Source organism: Falco biarmicus, chromosome 4 (assembly GCF_023638135.1).
Source record: "Falco biarmicus isolate bFalBia1 chromosome 4, bFalBia1.pri, whole genome shotgun sequence".
Classification (NCBI taxonomy): Eukaryota; Metazoa; Chordata; class Aves; order Falconiformes; family Falconidae; genus Falco; species Falco biarmicus.
This window is the reverse complement of record NC_079291.1, coordinates 1,693,805-1,704,888: the sequence shown is the minus strand read 5'-3', so window position 1 is coordinate 1,704,888 and position 11,084 is coordinate 1,693,805. Positions and strand designations below refer to the sequence as shown.

At 47.1% G+C, this 11,084-nt stretch overlaps 1 protein-coding gene across 2 annotated transcripts in view; it reads left to right on the top strand.

The window, feature by feature from the left end:
- Window positions 1-397: 397 nt before the first annotated feature.
- IGF2BP3 (insulin like growth factor 2 mRNA binding protein 3) overlaps window positions 398-11,084 on the top strand; it is a 114,262-nt gene continuing 103,575 nt past the window's right edge. The window contains exons 1-3 of one of the 2 annotated variants that reach the window (XM_056334165.1): window positions 398-654; window positions 1,145-1,366; window positions 2,597-2,657. In XM_056334165.1, the coding sequence (XP_056190140.1) occupies window positions 1,192-1,366; window positions 2,597-2,657 (236 nt within the window). In that variant the 5' untranslated portion in view covers window positions 398-654; window positions 1,145-1,191. Of the gene's footprint in view, window positions 655-869; window positions 1,367-2,596; window positions 2,658-11,084 lie in introns of those variants that run through there. The other variant, XM_056334164.1, reaches the window with a different exon arrangement.

The following is an 11,084-nucleotide window of genomic DNA, read 5'->3' as shown; positions in this document are numbered from 1 at the left end:
CCGTAAGGCTCAGCGCAAGGGGCACTGCGAGTAATGCAGGAACATTACCATATGGGGCTCCTCCGAGGCTGGAGAGACCCTCCGCCCCCGCCCCGCGCAGCCCCCCAGCACGCAGCCGCGGCGGCGCTGCGCGCGAGCGGATCCCCGCTCTCCCCCGCCGCCGCCGCCCCCCGCGCCCCCTCTTCTCCTTCTTCTTCCCCCCTCTTCCTCCTCCTCCCCCCGCCGGCCCACGGTGCCGGGGAGCGGGATCGCCCAGGCACGACCCCGGTGAATAATCCCCACCGCCCGGCGGGGGAGGAGCGGGGCGGGGGGCGGGCATTGCGGTGCCTTCTCCCCTCCCTCCCCGGGATCACACCCGCTGGCGGGGGGAGGTGCGCCCGCCCAGCCGTTTTTGGGCGGCGGGGGCGCGCGGAGCGGACTCCCCCGGCGGAAGGGCAGCGGCAGAGCAGGCCGAAGCCCACCCAACTCCGCTTCCCCCTTCCCTCTCCAAACTTGTCCTGGCCGGCCGCCCCCCGTCCTTCACCCCGGCCCTCCTCCTCCTCCTGAGTGTGTGTGCGCCCCATCCACTCGCTAATTGAAGAGCTGGGATTCCTCACGTGAGAAGTTGATTTGTAGTTTGAACACGTGGCTCATTCAAAAAGCCGGAATATTCAAGTAATTTTTTTTTTCTTCTCTCTCCCTCCCCTCTTTCCCAACCCCCTCCCCTTCTTCCCCCCCCCCCCCCTTTTTTTTTATGCTGAGAGGCGGCGCCTGCACGCACGTAGTGTGACATTTTCATAGTCCGCCTGCTGCTGCCAAAGGGGCTTGGGGGCAAGACAAAAAAAGTAGTTGTTTTTTTTTTTTTCCCTTCCCCTCCTTCTTTTCCTCTCCTCAGCCCGCCATCCGCGGCCCCGGCGCTGGGTGTTTCCCCCGCGCCCCCCATGCGCCCGGGTAGCACGGCAGGCACTTAGGGCTCCCGTTTGGCTACGCTTTTTTTTTTTTTTTTTTTTTTTTTTTTTTTTTTTTTACCCCTTGAGAGAGAGGGAGGGACACAAGCTGCCGATCTGATTTTTTTTTTCCCTTCCCTGTCCTCTCTCTCGCTCTCTCGCCTTCCTCCATCGCATTTTGTTTTATTTTCCCCTTCCTCCCCACCTCCTCTCGCAAGACGAGGGTTGCAGCCCGCGGTGCGCGCCTCCCCGAGCCGCCAGGAAGATGAACAAGCTCTACATCGGCAACCTCGGCGAGAACGTCAGCCCCCTCGACCTGGAAAGTCTCTTTAAGGACTCCAAGATCCCTTTCTCGGGCCAGTTCCTGGTGAAGACGGGGTACGCCTTCGTGGACTGCCCCGACGAGAGCTGGGCCATGAAGGCCATCGAGGCACTTTCAGGTGAGCGGCCCTTTCCACCCCCCCCCCCCCCACACCCCCGCAGCCCCGACGGCTCCCGCCGCCCGCTCCTCCGCGGTCGCGGAGCAGCTGCAGCGGCGGGCTGGGCCGCGCCGCCGGTCTGGAGCGGGGGGCGGGGGGGTGTCCGTCGCCCCCGTGTCCGTCGCCCCCAGGTGAGGTGCGAACTGTTGTTTTCCCAGCGCGGCCGGAGCCGCCCGGCCTTCCCGCGGAGGCTTTGCGCGGCGGCGGCTCCCCGGGCGGCGGCGGCCCAGCGTGGCGGGGAGTGGGGCCGGGGAGGGGCGGCAGCCTGGGCCCGCGGACCCGCGGCGCGGCGGCTCCCATGTTTTTCCGAACCCCGCGGCCAGCCCTGCCCGGCCGGGGGCCCTCGCAGCGCGGGGGGGTGGCGGCGGGGGCGGTGAGGCGGGGGCGGGCTGCGGGCGCGGAGCTCGGCGCGGCTCCGCGGGGCAGCGGCTGCGCACCCCTGCTTGGGCACAGCTGCCCCCCCGCAGCCCCGCGGGGGCCGCCCCCCGGAGCGGGCTGGGGTTTCCCGGGGCTTGGCGCAGGCCGCGGGGCTGGGGGCGAGCCGCCCCCTTGCCCCGAACTCGGAGGGGGGGAGCCCAGCCGGCCCCCCCCGCGCTGCCCTGCTATTCATTTCGGTTTCTTTTCGCTGCTCTCACGCACCCATCACCGCCTCCAGCAGCGCGCCGGCTCCTGGCCCCGACATCCTGTTTTTGTGTGCTTAAAAAAAAAAAAAATATTACAGAAATAAATTCTTTTTCGCGCGAAGCGGCTTTGCGGAGGTCTGCTGGGAGAGGCTCCCTCGGAGAAGATGGGCTCGGGCTGCGCTCGGCGCCGCGTTTCGGCTGCCTCCCCGCCCGCCTCCCGCAGCGAACCGCCCGAAGTTGGGGACCCGGCGGCGGCGCGGGGGGCGGCGGAGCCCCCGCTCCCCCTCCCCGGTGCAGGGGGCTCGGCGGGGCCGGGGCCGAGCCCCGCTCCCGCAGGCGGCGTTTCGCGGGTCGGTTTCATCTCGGAGGAAGGGGCCCCGCTGCGGGCGGCCCCGGCTCGGCCTCGGGCTGTGCCGCCGCGCCGGGTCCGCCTTGCGCCGGTGCCCGGTTGCCGGTGAACGGGCCAACGTGTTGCGCTGCCGTTCCCTGCCTTCCCACCCTGCGGGCCCGCGCCGGGGACGCGGGGGACCACTGCCGCGCTCCAGTATTTTCTCCTTTATCTCTGCAGGTAAAGTGGAGCTGCATGGGAAACTCATAGAAGTTGAACATTCGGTCCCTAAAAGACAAAGGTAATTAATTTTTATTCCGGTCCCACCCGCCCCCTTTGCCCTCAGCTACCCAGCGAGAAGCAATTTGAAAAATGCTTAGGTTTGTATTTCTCTTCCCTGTGGATAAATGGACCGCTTTCTTAAACCCAGAGGCGTGCACTCGGTGCTGTCCTAGAGGTTTTCTAGAAATCACCCCGTGTATTTCTTTAAAATGTAGTGTCTTGGCTGGGCAACAGTGGTAGTATTTTAATTTATTTAAAAAAAAAAAAAAAGCCTTTTTGTAGGAGAAGCAAGTTATTATGGTCTGATAGCTAATGGTTGTGAAGATTTTAAAATTTAAAGTTCTGTGAGAAGAGTTAAAATCTGTGTGTTAGCAGGAAATGAAATGTGGTGTGAACTGTATAACCAGCAAGCACATGAGGTTTGCTCCAGCAAGAAAAAGCATCTTGTAAATATACTGATATACATTTTTTTTTTTTATCCTGCCATGTTGGAGTCTGCAGCATTTTATAGGCATGTAGTAGAAATCTCATCTGTATTTGAGAGGATTTTTTCATCAGTATTTTGAGCTGGTCTATAGAAGCAGCACGAGAATGACTTCTTCCTAGTAAGGACAGAATTTATGCATCTTTAATTTCTAAATGTATGTTTAATTTTTGCAAGGCAGTAATTTTGTTGGGCCTCATGTAAAGAAGCAATACTCGTAATAAAGCAGGGTAGTATTTTTATATTGCCTATAGCAATTCAGCCTGCTTCTTTCACAAATATTTAGATTATAGAAAACCTGGCGTGCACCAGAGAGTAACACAAAATAGATCAAACTTTCCACGTGCTTGTTCCTGTACTCCATTATTCAATCTGGGAAGTATGTCTGTCTGTGTAACTTTGTCAAAAGGGGCTTCTACTATTTCAGGGTTATTTTTAAAAGTACAGTCTTTTCAAATCAACTGTTTTAAAAAGGTGAATTGGCTGTCTTGATGGGCATTGCATATTGGTATTTTGAGCATTACAAGTTTAATCGCTGTTTAGTGGTAGAGGAAAGCTTCACTTGAGAAAGTATGGATTTTTGCTCTAGTTAAGGGGGGGGAACCCCTCTCTGGACCAATTCATAGTATGTTAATCTGTATGGTTCTATTTGATACTTTTCAATGGAAATTAGTATGCTGTATGTGCTCTTCTGCATTTAATGTGCAAGGTATATGGCTTTGATTTACAGTAGCCTACATTTTAGATCTTTTGTATATAAAAATACTATTGTAAGGGGAATATTTTTTTAGGTTTAAGAGGAAAATTCCAAGAATTGATAATTTCCTGTAATAAATAAATTTATTGTCATGCTTACTAATCTTAAGCTTGCACAAGTAGCGTTCTATTTATGCTATTAAAAAAAAATCATTTCAATCATAAGGTAAATTTAAAATCACTGGTGCCCCCTCAGCTTTTTTTAATCATTGTTTAACGTGTTTAAAAGTATTTTCCTGTTCTTTCAGCTGTCAGCTGAAATGGTGTAACAATCCATTCTTCATATTGGGTAGCATGTCTTCCTATTTGTCTGTGAATTAGCAATTATCAGAAACATACATCTGTCTGTAACTTGTTGCAAAGAATTCTGCACTGAACTTAAGCGCTTTTCTAGGCATGCGTTGCCTACATACAGGCATACTGAAAAAATTGCAAATGTATCAGCATACCTGTATTACTTCTCCCAAAGCCTTTATCTGTTAAAACAGTTTCATCCTGTAGTATCATAGTGGAATGTATTAGGTATAGTTCAGATTTATACTTCTGTTTAACAGAAAATTAAATTGCATTTCTCATAGCTGCACTTCCTTCCCCTTTGTCTCCACTCCTCCTCTCCCAAAATCAAATATAGAAACCCACTTAAAATTCATTCAGAGGCCTCCATGTGTAAAAGTGACTCTCTTGTTCCTGTTATGGATGTCTAATACTTTTTTTTTTGGGGGGGGGGTTAAAAAGTTGGGGATTTTTTCCATGTCTCTCTAAACATTGCTTACTGGGCGCGTATTTAGAATTGGTAGGTATGCGTAAAAACACAGTTTTTACATGTTGAGTGTTTTGGTGAAACTGGTGCTTTCAAAGTAACTTACTTGATTACTCAAGGGAGAGATGCAGCGGGGGTGGGGGGTGTTGCTGCCCAGGCCCACCCAGTGTGTTTGCAGGCTGGGAGCGCTTTCCTGAGCCCTGCGCTCCCCAGCATGCCACATACGGTCACAGAAGTGACGCCATTTAAAAAAAAAAAGGTGCATGTGTCAAGTCAGTCTTTCAGCACGAGCGTTCAATTAATAGTTTGGTCAAATGATTACAAAACAAATTTTGCTCTTATGAAGTAGTGCACTGAAATTATTCGATACATTGTATTGACCTCTGCTGCTGTGAGGCTGCTCCATGGAGAGAGTCAGCTCCCCTCCCTGCAACATCCTTAATTATGATTTTTGCTTAGTGTTTTTGGTTTGTGTTGTTTCTTGGTTGGTTGGTTTTTTGTTTTTTTTTTTTAGCAGAGTGTGTATATTATCACTCACAAGGGTAGCTGGTGGGTGTCTTTCTCCAGAGGTGGCTGAGGTGCATGGGAGGAAAGGGTAAGGGTTTGGTAATCCATATCCTTGTCACATAAAGGAAGGTCAGGAGGTGATGTCAGCTGGGGTTGCCATAAAGTTGAGCTGAATCCAGAAGACGGTGGAGTGTGCCTGGCTTGTTATTCAGGGTGAAATTCTTGGACCCAGTAGTCACTGCATTCCAGCCCTTGCTGGATCTTCAGATTTGAAGTGGGCACACCCACGTTTGCAAAATCACCTTCCTACCTTCTGCGGAAGGAAGGAGAGGGCTTGGTGGGGCTTTCTCCCTCCCCTCCCCCCCTGGAAGCATTTAAAAACAGACAAGGGGATCTGCTGCGGTTGAAAGAAGGGGCCTGGTCAAGGTTTCCTTGATGGAAGGGCGGAGAATTATTTTGGGGGAGGTGCAAAGTATTTAATAAGCTCGGAGTAGATTCCTGACTTACTATTGAAATCTCAAGGGAATGCCAAAGGAATGCAGCATTTCTGCATTCAGACCCCTCGGTGTGGAGGAAGGCTATTGCAATATTTAAAGTTTAGGTCATTTTATGCAAAAGTTGAAGAAGGCATTGTAACAATTCTGACTGCTGGTCACCCTCTGCGAGGGGAGGCAGGACACTGTTGGTCGCTATCGCCGCTGAGGTGGGTTTTCTTCTCACAAAGCTGTGATGTGGGAGGGGGATGGTGGCAGCCCATAGTGTACGTGCGCCCATGCCCATGAAACTTGTGGCGCGAGGCTCTGGGTACTACCTCGCGCAATCCAAGAGCAGCTGGTATCTCACAAGGCGATGTACTGCAATCTGATTATTCAAATGGCCCTGATGTCACTTGTGCGTGATGAGGGGGGAGGGCGGGTGCTAACTCTGGGCACCCGGGGATGTGCCCAGTGCAGCCTCCTGGTCCTGGCTCCTGTGTCCAGGTGGGCTTCCCACCCGGGCACGGTCCACCATGCCTGTTCCTGGGGCCTTCAGGTGCCTAAAATGCTCACAAAATCTCAATTGTGGTAACGATGAGGTGTTTTCCCAATTAGAGGGTTAATCCCTCCCCCACCCCTTGGGCCCTTTGTTGAGAAAATAAATTCACTGTGTCTCTTCTGCGGGGTTCCTTTAGGAGAGGAGCAGGAGAAGAGGGTAGCGAAGGGGCATCTTGTGGGTAAGGAGCTGTGCTATGGGGAGCACAATGGCCTGCCAGCTGTGCTTCACCTCTAGTGCTGCAGTACCTGAAGGCTGATTTGAGGAAAAGAGGCCCAAAATCCCCCAGGCTCTCTGTTCCAGGGGCCAGCGCTGTTGGGTGGGCATCAGATTGTGTTGCTAATTTTCAGTATAATGAGGGTTTGTATCTTATGCGGGCAAGGCAGCGGGGAAATAGCTTTGCAAGGCTGGAGTATGTATAGAGGCTACAGTGGTCGAAATTGCTAAAAAAAAAATAAATAAAAAAAAATAAAAATGTAGTGGCATTGATTTTTAGTTTTGCTTCTGTAAGTATCAAGCAGGGAGAAACATGCTGTGTGTAAGAAGACGTGATAGAAAATATGTCATTTATTGGCCGTATCTGTGCTCTTTTCCGCAGAAGAAGGCGGAGGACCACGCCTGGGCCCAAACCAGAATGTTTTTGAGAGTGAAGGGCCAAAACTTTGCATAGTGATTTTGGGTTTTCATTCTCTGTTTCCACATTTATTTTTGCAGGTGTGAACAGGAAATTTAATATTTTTTTTTTCCAAATCTTTGAAACCTTACAATTAGAGTGGAAATAAACCTGGATAGTTGTGATTCCTACATAGCGGGTCGTTTTTGACAAGAAGAGATAACTCTTCACTGACAGTGCTAACTGTTACGTTGTTGGAAGTTTAATTTTTATAACTCTTCATACCGTTTGATCATTAATTAAAAAAAAAAAACAACTTCTTGTTGCAGTTTTTACAAATAAGCTAGAATACATGAAACACAGCTCTAAATGCATATCCTGGAAGGGTGGTCCTGCTCTCTTTTTGCTGCCTTCCCTTTACAGGCAGTACTCTGAGAACATACTTGTAGCGGACCTTAAATGTTGCGTAGATACAGTAAATTTTGAAGGGGTAGAATAAAAAAAAATAACATTTTGGAAGTATAATTCACGAGTAGTAAAATATAATCAGGAAACATTTAAGTATTTTTTTTTTATTTCTACTCCCCTTTTTTTCCCCCCTCCTCAAGCATGGGGTAACAACATTTTCCACATTTTTAGACCTTGAAGGTGGTATTTTTGTAAAATGGGGCTGTGTTCATTTCAGTTGCTCTTTTAAGTGCAGAGCATAGGACTCTGCAGTGCTGGAGTCCTTTTATGGCTTCTGGCTAGCTACTGGGTGGACTTCAAATGCTTAGTTTTGACCTGAAAAATTCTTAAAATGGCCTGGGACTTACCTATGTAACATAAAATGTGAAGCTTCCCATAATGGCTGTGAGAGAGGGACCCAGGCAGAATTAAAATACACCTAATACTATCCACGGATGGGGCTAGCCCTTCAGGGAGCCTCGCAGAAAAGATTCTTGGCTTCTTAAACCTGTCCCTCTCCTTAATGTCATCTTAGCTTTTAGGTTTTTATACTCCTGGGAATTTGGTAACAAATACATGGTGCCATGGAGCACAGCTGAAGACACTCTTCTAGTGGTTTCATTCTTCTGTGAGCCTGGCGAGGCAGGCACAGGGCGATATATTGATGTGGGATTTTTTTTTTCCCCTTGTAATTTAAGAGCCAAATTTATTATTGGAATTTGATTATTCAGAATCAGTAAATAGATGAAGAATGGGTACAAAATTTAAATGCTGTAAAATCTAAGTAAGGAGGATAACTTCATGTTTCATAGAAGGAGAGGGATAAGTGGAGAAGTTTGAATAGGATTGATGCACTTGGCAGTGTTGAGGTGCTTTATGTAGTTCCAGAGTGCTTCAATATGATTCTCTTTTAATGTGTGTTCTCTCATTTTGTTTTCATACGCAAAATGTTTATCTGCCTCAGTCCGTTCTTTATCTCAAATGATGCAGAGCATAGAATTATATGTTGAGTTCTGTGCTAATTACTGTTGAAAGCTAAGATAAAACCATAACTTTTCCTTATTTCATCTAGAAATGTGAAATTGTTACCAGAAATACTTGTGCATATTTTATAGTTTTAGTCTGAGGCTTCCATCCTTATCTTTTTTTCTCTCCCATCCCGTTCCCCTCCCCCCTCCCCCGGCATGTTGAGTGTATGCACTTGTATGCCTTGCTATCCTGCATCTCTGCTGTATGTGTCTTACATTTGCTGTACAAACAAAGAAAATATCGGTGAATATGCTATCTAAAAAATCTCCCCGGGTGTCTGGATTTGGGGAGATCAGTAAGCCCAGTGCTTACTGGTGCTACCCAGCCCCTCTGGGCACATTTATCTGTGTGGGTACCTCACTGGCAGTTGTTCCTTCTCATCCCCCGGAATAAGTAATTTGGCTTTGAAAAGTTTCTGTAAGGGAGCAAGAGGCCCTGTGTGTTTGGGCATGTTTAGCTAATTAACAAAAAAAATTATATTATTGTATTCTCTCCTGGCTTTGCTCCTTTCCAGATCTGCAATATTGATTTGTGAGTGTGTTGAAAGATGCATACATTTAACCAAGAAGAGAATCTTGATGTCTGTAGTTAGATACTTAGCGAATAAAGTGTGTTACTAGGGTCAATATTAGGGTAAATGTAAAAATAGTGCACATGTAATGACAATGAGTGGGGCCAAAAAAATTGGTGTTTTCCAGGGTTTTTTTCTGCAAGAGTGCTGAAATTTCAAAATGGAAAATTATATTAAATTGTAATTTTAATTGTTATTTTGCTGAAGTGTACTATCATGACAACTGGCACAAGAAAAACCTGTAGTATGAAACACCTCTTGTGCAAAGGAACCTCAGCAGCAGTGTGCCTCCCTGTTGCCTGCCTCTTCATGGTACAGTGGAATTATCATAATCTAAAACTGTCCTTTTGCAAATCTGAATGGATGGAAAACTGCCTGTAACAGGTAAAATGAGGCATTCTGTATTTTTAATTAAGTTAAAATTTGGATAAAAGCAGATAACAATGAGTCAAAGAGGGATCTGACTCTTCTTGAATATGGGACTAGGTGTTGAAATGAAACAGTCTTGAAATGAAGGGTCTTCAGCTGGCAAGGTCCTTGCTCCATTTTAATTTTTTTGCTGTCTTGATCATTTTGTGGCTGCAGAGAAGTGTCTCAGAGAGAGAGCGTGTGTGTGTGTGACTGTGTGTATGTATATACACACACATATATATGCATTTTAAGATTATATTACCATAAAATCATTTGCAGCTCAAGAAGAGATCAGGTAAAAATATATGGAGAATTTATAAAAATAGTAAAGTTGAAGGTTTTTTGCTAGTGCTAGTACACTTGAACAAAACTGGAGCTGAATGTTCGCTTTTGAAAGATTAACTTTCATGCTCAGCTGAACTTCAGGAATGCTATTTTAAAATATGTAGTCGATACCTTGTGTGTTATACATTTTTCCTTTTTGAAGATAGCAGTGCTCTATTGTTTTGGTTAATTGATTTCTAGTTTTAAATGTTACGTGCACAGGTCCTGTAGGTTTTCTCTCAAAAATGGAGCTCACCTCACCTTAATGAAGCAATAAATATTGTAGCGCAGAAATCAAAATTCCAGATAGGAGGAACTCTAGTCTCTGAAAAAAAATATTCTGGTGGTGGTGGAATAATCCTAAGTTATTAGTTGGGTTCACAATTACCTGTTTTCCTGAAACTTCAGGTTAAATAGTGGTTAGGGATGGAGTAAAAAGCTTGTCGTGTTTGAATTTGGAGTTATCTGTTAAATACTCGGCATGCGTGGATCATGGTGGGACTCTAATTTTCTAGGAATAAGCAGGGCAGAGGGGCTAGCTGTGAGAAAGGGGGGGGAACCCCCACAAAACATCCTGTGGCTTGTACTATGCCATTGCCCCACACAGCCTTCATGCTGGGGCCTGATCCTGTGTGCTCTCTGCCCCTTCTCCCCTGCCCTGGGAGGAAGGACTCAGCATGCTTCGAGGAGGCTCTCAGGGAAACAGAGTTTGTGAGAGGGTTGTCTTGGACACGAAAAACGCATATATCATTACCAAAGGCAAAAGATACAAGTTTGGGTTTTTTTAAATGGTAGTTTTAAATTTCTGGATTATCTGCTCTGTAACTGTTTTATTTTCGGTGATAGAGCGTATTTGGTTGAGAGTGTATTATTTGGTTTATACATGTAGGGGAGATTCTGTATGTGATGGTGGCTTCATGATTATCATGGAAGAATAGTTCAATTTTTCCTCCTACAGCTAGAGAAAAAATTGCAAAACCATGTCTTTTTAGGACAGTACTTGAAAAACATAATCTGTAGGATGTTTGAGGAATTTAGGTAGTAGTTTAAGCCAAGTTAATAGGCTGCACTCTACAGTGTAAACCGTGTCTTGTCTTCTTCCTGATGTGAATTAAAATTCTGATAAAATTATTTTTCCAGTGAAAGTTTTGTGGCAACCTTAAACAGGTAATAGCTAGAAAAAAAAATTCACAATTTGTCTGTTATTTGGGTGGTACCCTTTAAAAAATTTGGAAGATTGTTTCCAATTTGGAAATATTTTTCCAGATCAGTTTGCCAATTGTATACCAGCTTGCAGGGGTTTCCCTTGCCATCGAGGCGCTGACCTGTTACAGATGCGCCGTGCTGTGCTGGGATGCGCACATGGGTCTTTCCTACCCAGGGAACTGGATCCCTGAATGAACCACAACTTTCTCTGTGGGAAAACCAGCACTCTGGTGTGCAGAGGGAGCTATTCGCCAGGGTCAAGTGAGAGGGGTTCAATGCTAAGTTTCTTTTAGTGGTATTGATCGC